Source organism: Delphinapterus leucas, chromosome 14 (genome assembly GCF_059928025.1).
Source record: "Delphinapterus leucas isolate spDelLeu-1000000601 "Yukka" chromosome 14, BTC_Dleu_Yukka2, whole genome shotgun sequence".
In the NCBI taxonomy this organism is placed as follows: domain Eukaryota; kingdom Metazoa; phylum Chordata; class Mammalia; order Artiodactyla; family Monodontidae; genus Delphinapterus; species Delphinapterus leucas.
Genome location: NC_143142.1, coordinates 28,149,234 through 28,165,131, shown reverse-complemented (window position 1 = coordinate 28,165,131; position 15,898 = coordinate 28,149,234). Strand labels below are relative to the sequence as shown.

The window sequence follows — 15,898 nt, the reverse complement described above, 5'->3', positions numbered from 1 at the left end:
AGGCCACAACAGTGAGAGGCCCGTGTACCGCAAAAAAAAAAAAAAATCCTGTCTCTGCTACCAATGGCTCTATAATTTTGGTAAAACTATTCAAATTATAAACTATTTCCTCATAGTCTATAAATTTTTAAAGTGACACTATATAAGATCAGTGATCCTCAACTAGATTGCACCAAAACCATTGGGAAGATTATCCCGAACTCTCGAGAGCTACATTCCGGTCCTAATGAATCACAACCTGTGGCAGAAGGATGTATCATAAGAGCTGCCTGTGTGACTCTGAACTCATTCCTAAATGCGAACCATACTGATGGCTGAGATTAAGTCAGAAACATCTATGATGTCACAATCCACCTACCGAAGACATGTGGCAAAGGCGCGCCGCGCATTTCTATACACAAAGTGTATCGGGAACCCTTTAAATGTGTGACCATCAGGTACAGCCCTCCTGATGGCGTCCTGAAATTCTTCATTGCCCGCAGATATACTGGTTGTACGCTCAAATTCATAAGATGCCAGAGCGGGTGATAAGAGATAGGAAAGCTGGTCTTCCCAAACAGTAGTGAGGCCAAGATCCTACAGCAATCGAAAGGGAAATTGATTATTTTATTGATTTTAATAATTGATTATTTTAATGTATGCCAGAAGATTTTTAAAACCTGTCATAATTTTCTTAGCTTCCTATTATTATAAGGATACACAGAAGTAAAAATTATAAAAGGAACCACAGGTATCAGGTTCTACTTCTTAGAGAAACAACAAAAATCGGCCAATGCAATGATGTTAGTGAAGGCTCCAAATCCTGTACTTCCTTAATATCCACAAGACCATAAGGAATCATCCTACTGCGGAAGACAGAGTGTCACTGAATTCTGAGGTCACTTTTTTTTTTTTTTTTTTTTTTTTTTTGCGGTACGCGGGCCTCTCACTGTTGTGGCCTCTCCCGTTGCGGAGCACAGGCTCCAGACACGCAGGCTCAGTGGCCATGGCTCACCGGCCCAGCCGCTCCGCGGCATGTGGGATCTTCCCGGACCGGGGCACGAACCCATGTCCCCTGCATTGGCAGGCGGACTCTCAACCACTGCGCCACCAGGGAAGCCCCCTGAGGTCACATTTTATTTAACTTTAAAGAGTTTAGCAAGGTTGAATCTGCTTAATTTGATTGCTCCCACCATAAATTCAACTGTAGTATGGGAGAAAAGTCAACAAACAAATTGCATATATAATTAAACTCAAATATTTACCAAGCATTTATTCTGTAAAAGGTACCGAAGAGCACAGGCTTTAGGCCCTCAGGGAACTTAAAACATGCTGAAGGCAATTCTAATGTCATTTATAATATCAAATGAACTATTGCTATCTAGACACGTGATATTTTTTTAATGTTACAAACAAACTCAAAATTCTAAATATTCTGATTATCATAACAGATCTAATTTCACATTCAGTTACAACTGGTTTCAAGTGATTCCAAGGTCTATGATCACCTATACTTTTCCTCCGAACCCCACTTGCTGGTTTACAGACACCATTAACTTAGCTAGTGATCATCAATAGCATCCAGCTCAGTTTTGTTTTCTTTTTCTATACGAAGTAACCCTTATAATGTAATAAAATATCGGTTTCATTTGTGAACAGGAGCTAAGAAAACTAAAAGGCAATACAAGCAATGGAGGGCACAAGTCAGGGGCTTTGGCTTCCAGCGGTGCAGTGAGCTGGGGCCCTGACCCACCTATTGCTGCAAACACACTACAGATGCCACATTAAATACTTCCCAAAACATATTCCTAAATGCTCTGAGGAGTTGGCAAGTAGGTAAGATTTTAGAGGCCAAAGCTAAGAGTAATTGGGAGCCCAGAGAACATACCTGATAATCAGCTTGCCTTTGATGGTCTCAAGGAACATGAGTATCAGGGCTCACCCAAGGTGGGGAGTCTACTAGGGAATCCCAAAAGGTAAATTAGAAATCAATCTTCTGTAGAAGTTTTGGACTCTAGTCTTTTGTTGGTTATATGTGTGGCAAATAACTTTTCCCACTCCAAGGCTGCTTTTTCACTCTCTTAATAACTTCTTTTGATGAACATAAGTTCTTAAAATAAGTTCTTAAAATATACTAATCTTTTCCTTTATGATTAGTTCTTTTTATGTTTCCTTTAAGGCCCTTTACAAAATAAATCTAAATGACTAATAAGAAGCTCGATCTCATCAGCAATCAGGGAAATGCAAATTAAAGACACAATGAGGATACCATCTTACATCTACCTACTTTAATGTAATAGAAAAACAAAACAAACTAAACAAACCTGGAAAAAAATGAATATGAAAAAAATTAACCCAATATTTTCAATGGGGAATGATGTGAATAAGTACTTTAAAAAGAGGAAATCCAAATTCACAAAAGTCTTAACAAGTCCACCGTTCTTCATTTCTAGAAGGAAGCAATAAATTCTCGAAGTATTGGTGAGTTTAGAAATTTTTGAATCTCAGAACTTTATTCTCATGATTTTCAAAACTACAAGCTTCATAAAGGAAGGGATTGAATTTGCTTTGTTTAGGGCTAGAATATTGATTGGCACTATTTTACATGCCCCCCAAATTATTAAATACATAAACAAATGAAAAAACTGCAGGAAAGCACAAACGTCAGTGTTAATTACCTTCCTGTGTTCCGACACGAGTAGCCTGAGCTGCATTTCAATTTCATTGCTTGTTACCGAAGCATCAATCGTGGACGCACACAGCGGAGGGAAGGGAGGGAGGGACGTGGTGGCCCCTGGAGCACACACGGATTTAATTGCTTCCTCACTCATGGGTTTCCATTTGGACTCATCATTCAAATCAAACACACAGCTTTCTACTGAGTCAGAGGGCTGACAGTTTCCCAGGAACATCTGATGATTGAAAACACAACCGATTGTTCGATACGGGTACAACGGTTTGGGCTGTTCAGCAGCTGAAGGCTCATCAGGACTCGTAGGTTTGTGGAGATACCTAAAAAAGGTTAATCATAATTTTATATAATAAGAACTTAAAAAATAAGACAACAGCAGCTTATTGAGGAAAAAAATTATTCTAACACTTAAGGTCATAACTATTTCCCAAGAGTACAGTTTAATACTTGTTTTTCCTTCTTCTATTTCCAAAATTTGATTACTCTATGTTAACTGTATGGCACACCTTACGATATAGAACCAATTTTATTCCTTTAACACAAGAACATATTCTGTGTATAGCATTAAGATCAAAAACGTTTATCAGATAACAAAATAATTTAGTTACACATTTTTAGGTACAACTAATTAAAATGACTATCAACCAAGGAAAAAGAAAACCCAGGAAAATGAGAAGAGGGCCCAGGGCTGTGCCTTCAGGAACTCCCACATTTGAAGATAAAATGAAGGAACACAGAGAACAGCCAAAGAGGAATAATGAAAACTGAAACACAGTGCTACGAGAGAAGCTAACGAAGAGAATGTTCCAGGAAGGAGGGAACATTTCACTCTTTCAAAATCTGATGACACTGAAAAAAAGTACAGTGGATTTACCAACACAGAGTTAGTAACCACATCAAATTTTCAAAAGAAATGATTTACAACTTGTATTTATTTTTAGGCTTAGGGATGATCATCAGGAAAAACATATGCCGGGACATCCCTGGTGGTCCAGTGGTTAAGACTCCACACTTCCACTGCAGGGGGCGCGGGTTTAATCCCTTCTCGGGGAACTAAGATCCCGCATGCCATGAGGCACGCACGGCCGAAAAGAAAAGAAGAAACATAAGCCAATTACACAAAATTAAAAATAAACATAATTCATTTTTTATTAATATCATGTTGGTAAAGAACATTTTAGGTGTACAAATTTTCTTAGAGTTTAGTTCCTAGCTATCTTACTTGAAGTAATTTTTTACATAACCAAAATTATCAATACGTGTCTTTGAGTATCATCAATACAAAGAACCTATAGTTTACAACATTTACATCCTCATGTTAATATCCTTATAAACTTAGTTGACAAACCTGTGTCCTGTTAAACTCTCCCAAAAAGTGATGGTTCCATCAGTCCCACACGTCATAACCCATGCGTGGGGCACTCCCTTGGCCTTTGTCCCGACACAGACAAAGGCTTCCAGCCCATATCCGAGAAGGAGGCTGCACAGGAGGTTGGCATGGTCTTCACAGTCTCCCTGGAAATGAAAGGAAGTAAAATTAACTATTTACTCCTTCATATTGTTTCCTCTTTAAATATTTAAATACAAAATTGCAATTAAAAAGTATTATTAATTTTCACTTTTAATCATTAGTCCAGTGTTAAGCTAAAACAATGAGGGAAAAAAAGAACATACAAATTTTAAAAGCACCTATTTTACAAAGTCAGTGCCTACAAATCTGATAGTCATAATATGTACACTCTAAGATTCCAAAGTTTATAAAGAACTCATACAACATAGAAGGAAAGCAGTAAGAATTTAAAGATAAATAGCTAAAGGGCATGAACACACAAGCTGACAAATCATATAGTAGGAAATGCAAATAAACAGGAAAGTACTCAAACTTAAATTAAAACAATGAATTAAAGTATCTATACATGATCATTTTAAGGAAATACATACATAGAAAAAAATGATTGGATAAAAGAACAACAGAACACCAACAATAGCTACAATTAGCGTAGATTATATATATATAGTTTCCCCTTCTCTTGTCTAAACTCTCTTTGATAATGTTATATTACTTTCACAATTTTAAAAAATTATGAAACAACAAAAATAATAGAAAATATCTGACATTTTCTGTGAAAAAAGTATTAAAATTAATTAAACAGTAAGGCTATAATTATATGAAGATATTTAAGTGTAGGACTACAGGTAATATACAAAAGCAAAAATAACTATTGAGGTCAGTGTTAGAATGAGGGATGATTTCTTCCCCCCAAATTTTGCATTAGTGGCTCTACACTGCTGTCTTTTAATTAACAATAATAAAACAAATAGCACCTTATAATTGTTAAATTGACTTTTGAAAAATATAATATCCAACCTTTTAGACCCAGTTATTTCTATACATGAGATTTTGTATTAGAAAAAAATTTCAAAAGAAAAATAACAATATAACCAAAGACATTCAATGCAAAAATTCATTCACAGTGATATCAAAAAACTTGGAAGCAAGCCTAACTTAGCCAAAAGAAACAGCTCCTATGATGGCAAAACAGATCCTATGACAACAAAACAGTTAAGTAGATTTTGTATATCAACTCATGAAAACTTTATTCAGCCATTAAAAGACGGAGATCATGACTGTAGCAACACATAGGAAAATGTTCAAAACATAATGCTAATTTATAAAAGCAGGGCACAAAATTTTATTTATATCAATTATAATTATGGAAAAATCGTATATACACAGGAGAGAAACATAAAAATATAAAAATAGATGAAAAATAGAATTATGGGTGAAATTTCACCTTTACTGTTGTAAAGCTATTGTTTGTGCAAGAAAAATATTTTAAATAATTTTCAAACTTCTAAGTCAAGCTGTGCTATCTCTTCAAATACACTCAGGTAAAGAAAATAAAACAGAGAATCAAAGGGGGTGATTATTTGTTTTACAAAAGAATTATTTAGATAATAATTTAAAATATGTACCATTCCTACTATATTTGAAATTTTTATTTTAAGTTTAAATCCATATATACAACTTCTGGGAACTACAACTTGGGAATAAATCAAAATAATTTTTTTTTTTTTTTAAATAATTTTTTTGATAAGTAATGTTTAACTGTTTTCAATTGTCTTTAAAAATCTTTCCAATTGACAAATCAATCTCTAATCTAAATGGTTTCTTCCAATGTATAAGCTTTGCCTTGTGACTACCCATATGTACTATTTACACAACTTCAGACTAAAAATTATTTCAAAACAATAGTACATTAAAGAAATTTATTTTTTCTGTTGTGTTTCAACAGAGTTGGAATGCTAAAGATAGTCTTGTTTTCATAATATCATCAAAATTTTAGAACACAGAAAATTAGAAAATATACCATAATATATAAAATTAGTTTACTGAAATCATTTATGTTCAACATCAATATATATACACAAATTCTTAAATATATACTTATGTTTGGAACTAAATACCGTGCAATCCAACATTTTTTTCCATATTCATTTTGTAACTGCCATTTTCTCTTTAAAAAGAAAAAGTACCATCTAAGCAAATTTTAACCCATGAACTAAACCCATGAACTAACCCATAAACTAAAAGACCATGGTTCTGGTCTTGGTGCTATATCTAATTCACTGTTTACCTCTCCACCTTGGTTTCTGACACTATAGTGCTTGTAGGTCCCTACACCTCACAAAAATCACATTATGTTAAATAAGAAATTACATGAGAAAATAAAGATGTGAAGTTTTTTTTAATGTACTGACATTTAAATGTTAAGGAAAATGATGAAAACAAGATCCTGACTTGTTCAAATTGACAATACGTACTTTTTTCCGAAGTTAATTCTTTTACAAATATACCATAAACTCGCAATAACTATGATGTACTGGTTTTTAGTTCTATTATGTGTGTAGGATACCTTGTTTCTACAGAGAAAGGCCAGCAGAGTGCACCACTGTTCCTGTTTACCTCCTCCTCCGATAACAGGGGCTCTTTCATAACCAAGGACATTAACAAATCTTGCTGCTTGCCTTGGAGTATCCAGAAGCCTCCCAGCTCGAAGTGGTTTAACATAAGAACAGACTGGTCTATTTATCCCATTTTCATCCTGGAGGAGAAGGGGAAAACATTATCTGTAATGACAGGTTAATCATTCCCAATTTTAACACTTTTTCTTAGAATACATTAATAAGAGGAAGTAATTCTGGACACCACTTCTTGAGTGCTCACCTGACATGCAGCACTAGGCTACTAAGTGTTGTGCATGCAATTTTTCTTTTAATCCTCATAACATCTTTTATTATTTTCATTTCATCGATAAAGAAACTGAAGCTACACGCAGAGCAACTAAGCCCATGTGCCACAACTACTGAGCCCTCGTGCCACAACTACTGAGCCCTCATGCCACAACTACTTAAGCCCACACACCTAGAGCCCATGCTCTGCAACTAGAGAAGCCACCACAATGAGAAGCCCACACACTGCAACGAAGCATAGCCCCCGCTTGCTACAACTAGAGAGAGCCGGCGCACAGCAACGAAGACCCGACGCAGCCAAAAATAAATAAATACAATAATAAATAAATAAAGTTAAAGAAACCGCTACAGCGATTACACAACAGAGCCAGGATTCAAACACTGAGCCATGTGACTCCAAAGCCTGTGACAGTAAGAACTTAAACCATCGTAGGACCCAGCAATCCCACTCCTGGATGTACATCCAAAGCAACTGAAATCAGCATCTCAAAGAGATACCTGCACACCCATCCCAGGTCACTGCAGCATTATTCACAACGGCCAAGTTACGGAAACACCTAAGTGTCCATCAAGGGGTGAATGGATAAAGAAGGTGTGGTGTGTATGTATACACAACAGGACATTATTCAGCTCTTCCATGTGCCATTTCTCTGATCCACTTCCTCCCTCCCTCCCTGTGCAGGTCCCCCCTCTGGTCCGGGATTCCACAGGGTAGTGAATAACCGCACCCTAGACTATATAGACAGCAGGGAGCCAGTTATACCTCAACTGGTTTCTCTTCACCCTTGTCCTGACGTCACCTGCCCAGTCATTCAACGTATAGACAACGCTATTGGAAAGTCACAAGCCACTTCCCGCATTTCCACCACCAGTCAACTAGGTTTCCCATTCTCAAGCTCCTCACCTAGAAACTGAACCATTTTTAGCCTGTTCTAAAATCTAGGGAATGTAAGTTAAAGCTAGACAAATGTATAGGATCTGAGAAATACTACCCAAAATACACTATACTCATATGAAAGCACCTACTCGAGGCTGAATACATATAAAATATTTGAATGGTTCCTCAGAAGTTGTAAAAAAAAAAAAAAATGGATCTGACCATTTATCTTATGTTGGTTCATTAATAAGAGAAAACGGGCTTAGGATACAGAAAAAGTAGCGGCAGAGGGACTTCCCTGGCGGTCCAGCATTTAAGACTCTGCGCTCCCAATGCAGAGGGCCCAGGTTCAATCCCTGGTTAGGGAACCAGATCCCACATGCTGCAACTAAAGATCCCGCGTGCCCAACTAAGACCTGGCACAGCCAAATAAAAATAAATAAATATTTTAAAATTATAATACAAATAAACAACAGAGGCAGAGATACATAACTAAATTGCTGTAAAATATTGCTGATCACCAGCTTAGAAATCTGGGTTAAATAAAATTATTACATGCAATATTGTTTGCCTTAAAAAAGTACCCTAACAAAAAAAATACATGCCTACACTCCCAATTCTGCACATGAAAGTTGAATTTATATATAAATTGCAAAGTGTCCCGGTACTTAATTATTTAGTACAAAGTATCTATCAAGGACACACTCCAAGTTAAACAAAATGAGTTTTCATCTAATTTAAATCAAATATATTCAAAAAAGGTTTCGAAAAACAACTGAAAAAGAAAACCAAAATAAAACAAAGATTGTGTTATGTCACTCACCTACCTACTACTGTAAGAGAGCACTACAAAATCAGCATTCTATTTTATAAATAAACTTTCATTTGTCTGGAATAAATACATTTTACAAATTCAAGTTAAATGAAATTTACATTTACAACAGTAAATCTCAAATACAGGTGTGAAGCTTTTCTCATACAATTTACAAACCTGTGCAAAAATCTTAACCAGCCGTGAATTGTGTGAGGGTCGAATTTGCAAATATTCTCTCCACCACTGCTTAGCATACACAAGAAATAACCGCTCTTTCTCTGCAGTTTTCTGACGTTCCAAAGCAAGCTTGAAATTTAAAAAATATATTATCAATTTATATTCATTCTGCTTAATTAATTACTTCAAATATGTAACAAATCTCTGCATTTCCTCCATCGTTACCAGTACCCTAATCGAAGACACCACCATCGCTTGTCTGTAAGGGCCTCCTAACTGGTCTCCCTGTTCTCACACTTCCCAGGACAATCCAGTCTCCATACAGTAGTCAGAGCCACCATTTTTTTTTTTTTTTTTTGAGGTATGCGGGCCTCTCACTGTTGTGGCCTCTCCCGCTGCGGAGCACAGGCTCCGGACGTGCAGGCTCAGCGGCCATGGCTCACAGGCCCAGCTTCTCCAAGGCATGTGGGATCCTCCCCAACCGGGGCACAAACCCGTGTCCCCTGCATCGGCAGGCGGACTCTCAACCACTGCGCCACGAGGGAAGCCCCAGAGCCACCATTTTTGACCCCAGACAAAAATTTTTAAATGATGATTCATATTGTCCTTCTCTTGCTTAAAACTAACAAATGATAATTTTCTAAAAAGAGAACACTTTCTACAATTAACAGGTAAATATACTACTATGAAAACACACACACAAAGAAGAGAAATTCAGGATTATTTACCTGTGTGTTCACTACTTCCTGAGATAATGTTTGATTTAGTGGTGGGTACATCTCAAGTTTTATATTTAAAATTCCCACAGAAACTTTTGATTCTGTGCCTGTAAATGTAAATAAATGTAACTTCAGATGTTTTAATACTATATATATTTAGTCAATCAAAGTTCAACCAAAATAATTTAAGAATTTTTGTACTTTACCACTTACACGAAATAAAGATAATACTTAATGTCATCTTTAATATTCATATTAAAAATGAACCAAATCAAATTAGTTTTTATTTTGTTCAAAGGCCTTTATCTAGTTATAAGGAGATTACCTATTTTCTTAGCTTCCAAATCACATTTTAAAGGACTTTCCAGACCTAAAGAATTTACGATTCTTGATTTTTATCTTCATTAAAAACAAAGTCAAAGCAACTGTTTTTTTTTTTCTTCTTCTTTTTTTTAGTATCAATAATGTATATGTGTCAATCCCAGTCTCCCAATTCTTCCCACCCCCCCCCTTGGTATCCATACATTTGTTCTCAACGTCTGTGTCTCTATTTCTGCTTTGCAAATAAGATCATCTGTACCATTTTTCTAGATTCTGCATATATGCATTATTACACGATATTTGTTTTCCTCTTTCTGGCTTACTTCACTCTGTATGACACTCCCTAGGTCCATCCACGTCTCTACAAATGACCCAATTTCATTCCTTTTTATGGCTGAGTACAAAGCAATTGTTAACACCTCATTCTCAGAAAACATTTATACATTTTGTTACATACAGTAATTTCCATTTATCCCTTCCCATTTTTCACATTACATGTGAATACGAATTTTTAATCCATGCCTGGATCTAAAGAATTAGAAAACAAATATACTTCATACCAGAACTATTTAATATTTCTTTGATGAATCAGAAATTTCCAGGTCATTCTATGACTATTGTGTTAGGTCTGTATTTGAAAACAAATAATAGGTATCTCTTTTGAGAATAAATATCCTGGGACTTCCCTGGTGGTCCAGTGGTTAAGACTCTGCACTCCTAATGCAAGGGCCCCGTGTTCAATCCCTGCTCAGGGAACTAGATCCCGCACGCCGCAACTAAGACCCAGCACAGCCAAATAAATAAATAAATATATATTTTTAAAAATCTCCTACATAGAGTTTTCTCCCTATTTACTTATGGAAAAACGTATTCTGGGTTCTAACTTATCAGAATCTAAATTACTAAAGCTCTATTGTCCACTGGCCAAGTTTAACTCTGTAACCAAATTTCAATACCACAAGTATTGGGTCGGCCAAAAGGTTCGTCCAGGTTTTTCCATAAGATCTTTTTGATCAACCCAGTAATTGCATAATATGTAGTGTTTAAAACAGTGCAGGTTTTATTTTGTTTTTCATTCCACTAGCAAATATGTATTACGTATCAGGTAGCATGCAAGAGTCTAGGAAAACAATGGTGACAAGACAGGTACCATCTCCGTTCTCAAACAATACTACCATTGATACTGACATTGAGCAAATTAGCCCTTCTCTGAGCCCCTTTCCCACCTGTAAAAGGTTAGAAGAATACCTACTCCATGTTCTGCAAGAATCGCTGGTACAGGAAGGCCCTGGCACTGATGGGATGCGCAGTATTCTGGGCTGTGCTAGGATGGAGGTTGTCACATATGGGTGAGTGCATTCGTGTGTGTGTGAAGAATCTTAACTTTCTTTATAGCAAATAAACTTGGAGGAAAAAAGCCGTCAAGATTTCTTTATGCATCTCACAGAAAAAAAATGTTTTTCCTTTAGACAAGGCCAGAGTGACTGTGAAGTTCTATAACTGTAATTATAGAACTGTAATTATAGAACCACTGTAATCCCAATGAAACTCTTTTTACACGTTTCCCCCTTGGCTTACAAAGGCATTTTTAAAATGTAAAATGTATTTACAAACCAACTGTGGCTATAAAAAGGTAACAGTGATATTAATCATCATACCTACACCCATAAGTTCCACAGTAAGATTGGTCACTCCATTTTCTGAGCCCAAAACCGATCGCCATTCAAGAAAATAGGATGCTACTAAAGTGGTCTCGGCAAATATGTCTGTTTTGATTAGCACCATATGAACTGGGTCACTTATTGATAACATTGTTGTTGAATCAGCCATTCTAGTTCCATCACCTAGCAACATAAACAAAAAAATTACACCACATTACATATCCAGTTAGACCAACGTAAAAGAATACATTCATTGAAAAGGATACTAATAATAAACAAATAAAATCAAACAGAGCAAGTTGGCAATGCCTCAGGAAGCATGCTACAGACTGGGAATAAAAAGTACAGTCCCATTTATATCACTAACTTTTGAGAGGACTGGGGGAACTGTGACAAGTTACTTAGTTACTTAATGCATATTGGTGTTTTCTGACCTCTAAGAGGTAAGTCTGCTCTTCAAAAGTACATAAATAATATATGCTACCACAATAAAAGGCCTTCAAATATGTCAACATTCCCCTTTAATATTTCCCTTTAATAAAGGTACCATTATACCATTATTCCCCTTTAATAAAGGTATTTTAGGAATAAAATACCTTTATCCCAAAGCCTCTAGAAACAACCACTGTATTACCTACACAAAACTGAAAAATCCAGCACCTTGGAGCTAGCAATTTAAGCCATTAACTGCCTTATTAAGGTAACACTTTTCACCGGGTAAAAAGTAACAAAATTTTAGTAGTGCATTAGCCATCTCAGTAATCTAAAATTCTGAACGTATAATTATAAAACTGTTAAGTTTACAAATATGTTATGAAGATTTTGATACTGACAACTAAAATATGTAAGATACCTTTACAGAAAGAAACAATGTAAAATAATTACAGTAATCAAGCATCATAATTTTAAAGTCATAAAAATGAGTAATAGATTCACATCTAAACTTTGATTGTAAAAGTTATGTGACATCATAAATCTAGCCATCTTTCATAAATGAGAAGGATCCTGTCTCATTCTCCACCTAACAAGAATTTAAATTTTTATTACTAAAGAACCAACCATTAAAAGTCAAAAAGTAATATTCAGGGAAAACTAATTTGCAAAAAATAAAGCAAGAAGGTAGGTGTAAGTAGTTTAAGTAGAAAAAAGCAGCGAGGGAAAAAAAATAAAACAAAAGACGGGGAGATTCATCCATTATAAATCTCTCCTTAAGCAGAAATTGTTTATTGCAGAAGTTGTACTGCAATAAAACCTAACGAAGATTTACAAAATTAAATGGCAATTTATTATTGCTCCTTACCTAAATTTTCTCTGTGTACTTCAAGTAAAAAGCCATCATGAAAATCTGGTTCACAGGCACATGGAACAGGTTTAGAACGAAAACGTTGGTTTCGAAAATGTAAACATAAAGTAAAGGTTGAACAAGCTTGTCCTGGTAAAGGCTCAGGTTCTTGCAGATGTTCCAAGAAAGCTTTTCCACCCAAAACCTGAAGGTAAAGATACCTCCGTGTTGGATCAATATTAGCTGTAAAGTGTAGCAATATATATGAGGAAACTGCCAATTAACTTAAGCAATGTGATCAAGACAATAGGAAATAATAACTTGACAGAAATAAAACCAAAGACTAAATAAAGAGTAACATATTTACTAGATACCAGGCCCCTGTGTACCCCGCGAAGAAAAGATACCCAATACGATATCTTTTTCTGAATTTACACTCTGGCTACTTTCTCCCAGCTAGAAAGGAGTCAGAGCCAAGGTTTAGGATACCTTTATTTTTTAGTTGATTATTCAACATTCCTTCACCTCCACAAAGCAACTCAGTCAATTACCAACTCAGCTAGTACACTTGTTAGATAATTACATTGCCATTAAAAAAGCAAGGCTGTACAATTTATAAGATATATTAATAAAATATGAGAAACAGGTGGTCCTGTTTTTGCTTCCACCCAGCTATACATGAAATCTTCTGATATACTTCATGCAAAATAGAATCTAAGTTTTTTGGATGATTAATCACAAAAATATAAGTATCTCATTCTGGAAAAAAAAAATCGAAATGTTTTCTATCAAATACCAAACAGTACAGCCCATCAATATGCAGTACTATCCACAACTAAATTAATGTTAAAAAGAAATATACATACTTTTTTTTAACAACGTTGATTGTCTGTCAGTAAAGCCAACAGGTTGTTTTGGAGAGGAAGGGAGTTCTTGATCAACATTATCCTAGAATGGCAGAAAAAAATCAAAACAAATTAGAAAACAAAAATTATAGTTAAGCAAGGAAATGCCAATAATGGGACTAAGAACTGAACCAAAAGTAGATAGGATAAAACCCCCTCAAAATGTCCTTACTTTCCTAGCATAGTTAAAATAATGAAAAGCCTGCCAAAACAGTAATGCAACTGGTCACTCCTAAAGTCTAACACGAAGGAATTAATGTTCAAGCCATGTCCACAGAATGCTAAAACAAATTCTTAACACTTTACAAAAGGTTAAATTTTCTCCAAACCTCATATAACATCCGGCTTGTGATTCCACCAGGACCAGAACTGATTTTAATAAGGAAGTGACACATTCACACAGCAGAAGCTGTTACTAGGTCAATTTTTATAACAAATGAGTTTATAAACCTCAAAAACCAAAAAAGGATGCTGTACTAAAACACTTATTCCCTGGTGTATTATGAAGTCCATCCAATTTTCACAATATATTACCTAGGTATTGAGGTCACAGTCTCTCATTATTGCCTCAGTTTCAAAAGAAGACCTACTTACTAATTTGTGCACTGAGAGGCTATCACCTCACTACTGACCTATTTGTATGAAAAGATTTGAAGGTTCTTATGCAGACAATTATTTTCTTAAAGAAACTGATAATTTGTTCATCTTAGAAAACATAGTGCCAAAAGAATGTGTTTATTTTAAAAATAGGCTTAATCTAGAAAAATTATAGAATATTAGTAAAAAAGAATTAGGTTGGAGTGAACTAATTTGACTAATATACTTAAAGTTACAGACCTAGAAAATAACAAGAGAAAACTCTCACTGCAAAGGGAATAATCAGGTCCATAACTACAATTTCACTGAGGCATAATCCTACCTGCTCCATTCAAGAGTAGAGTAGCTCATACTTGAGACAAGGATATTACTAGACAAAATGGTCTTATTTAAAAAGTAGTTTTACTAAAAGGAGAGCCCCCAAATATGGACCCTACGAGCAGCAGTAAGCATAAGAATATACTTAGACTCTCAAATTTTTTCCTCTAAAAGATTACTCACAGTAACAAAATTAAGTTCCTTCATCACATCATCAATGATTCCCCGGCGTCTAAGGGCTTTGATCAAATCTTCCGTTGATAACTGTTGTTGATCAGGTGCCAGTTCTTCCCGTATGGTCTCAGCAAGGATTTCTCTTATCCTGCCATGGACATCCATCTATGCAGAAAACTCGCATTACGGCTTACAACGTTACAAATCAGTCAAAGATTGCCAACTAGCTAACCTCTTTCTAAAATACTGACCCGCCCCCCCAAAAATAATAATCATAATGAGAGTGTAGACTAAATTCAGAAAGACCTCTAAAGTAACAATAAATGTGAAATTGTCACCGAAATTCACTGAGAATAAAGAAAACGTTTTTAAAAGGAAAAAAACCTTTAAAGATGAATTTTTTAGTACGAATTCTAGAAATAAGCTCTACTGGTTATCTATTACCTTTGCTAGCATTTCCCCACAAATAACACTCAACCGAAACCAGTTTTTTGAGAGTAAAGACCTGCAGGAGACGATCAAAGACTAAGTGTCAGCTTTCAACTTTTTAGATGTGACCGTGAGTTAACTGACTGACCCTTTATGAATCTGGGGGGACACAATGCCGTGTCAAGACCACGGCGGGGCTGAAAGACGCCGACACTCGGCACAGGCACGCGGCGGGCGGGAGGCGGCTGCTGCGGGGCCCCAGCTGAGCCCCAAGGACCAGCAACACTTCCACTCCAGAGCACCGGCAGCCCCTCCGCCGCCACCTCCCCGGTGAAGCGACGGCCTGCGGCCCCACAGCTGTGCTCGACGCGACTCCGCGGGGTTTGCCTCCCGCCCCAGCCCGGCCCCCGCCGCCCGCCCCGCCTCGCCTTGCTCAGCTGCTGGTGGATGAGCTGCTTCAGCTCGGACGCCTTCTCCGGAGGCAGCGACATGCTGGGCTCCCCTTCGAGCTCCCCGGCCGCCGCAGCGTCTCCGCGGCGGAGCGAGAGCCCGCGACCGCTCGACTCGCGCGCTCCCGGGCCGCCGCGTCAGGCCGGCGGGGAAACCTGGCGGCGCCAACTGCTGTTTCCAAACGGCAGCCGGGCTGCCCCCGCGCCGCCTGTCAGTCATCTCGGCCGGCGCCCCCCGGTCGGCCCCGCC

The 15,898-nt window shown here is 36.8% G+C and overlaps 1 protein-coding gene across 2 annotated transcripts in view; it reads right to left on the bottom strand.

The window, feature by feature from the left end:
• CEP76 (centrosomal protein 76) overlaps positions 1 to 15,874 on the bottom strand; it is a 28,448-nt gene extending 12,574 nt beyond the window's left edge. The window contains exons 1-11 of one of the 2 annotated variants that reach the window (XM_022551263.3): positions 15,628 to 15,869; positions 14,780 to 14,935; positions 13,643 to 13,724; positions 12,795 to 13,019; positions 11,492 to 11,677; positions 9,522 to 9,619; positions 8,794 to 8,922; positions 6,589 to 6,777; positions 4,020 to 4,186; positions 2,658 to 2,991; positions 359 to 576 (exon numbers count right to left, since the gene is read on the bottom strand). In XM_022551263.3, the coding sequence (XP_022406971.1) occupies positions 359 to 576; positions 2,658 to 2,991; positions 4,020 to 4,186; positions 6,589 to 6,777; positions 8,794 to 8,922; positions 9,522 to 9,619; positions 11,492 to 11,677; positions 12,795 to 13,019; positions 13,643 to 13,724; positions 14,780 to 14,935; positions 15,628 to 15,690 (1,847 nt within the window). In that variant the 5' untranslated portion in view covers positions 15,691 to 15,869. Of the gene's footprint in view, positions 1 to 358; positions 577 to 2,657; positions 2,992 to 4,019; positions 4,187 to 6,588; positions 6,778 to 8,793; positions 8,923 to 9,521; positions 9,620 to 11,491; positions 11,678 to 12,794; positions 13,020 to 13,642; positions 13,725 to 14,779; positions 14,936 to 15,627 lie in introns of both variants that reach the window. The other variant, XM_089894910.1, reaches the window with a different exon arrangement.
• Between the last annotated feature and the right edge of the window lie 24 nt (positions 15,875 to 15,898).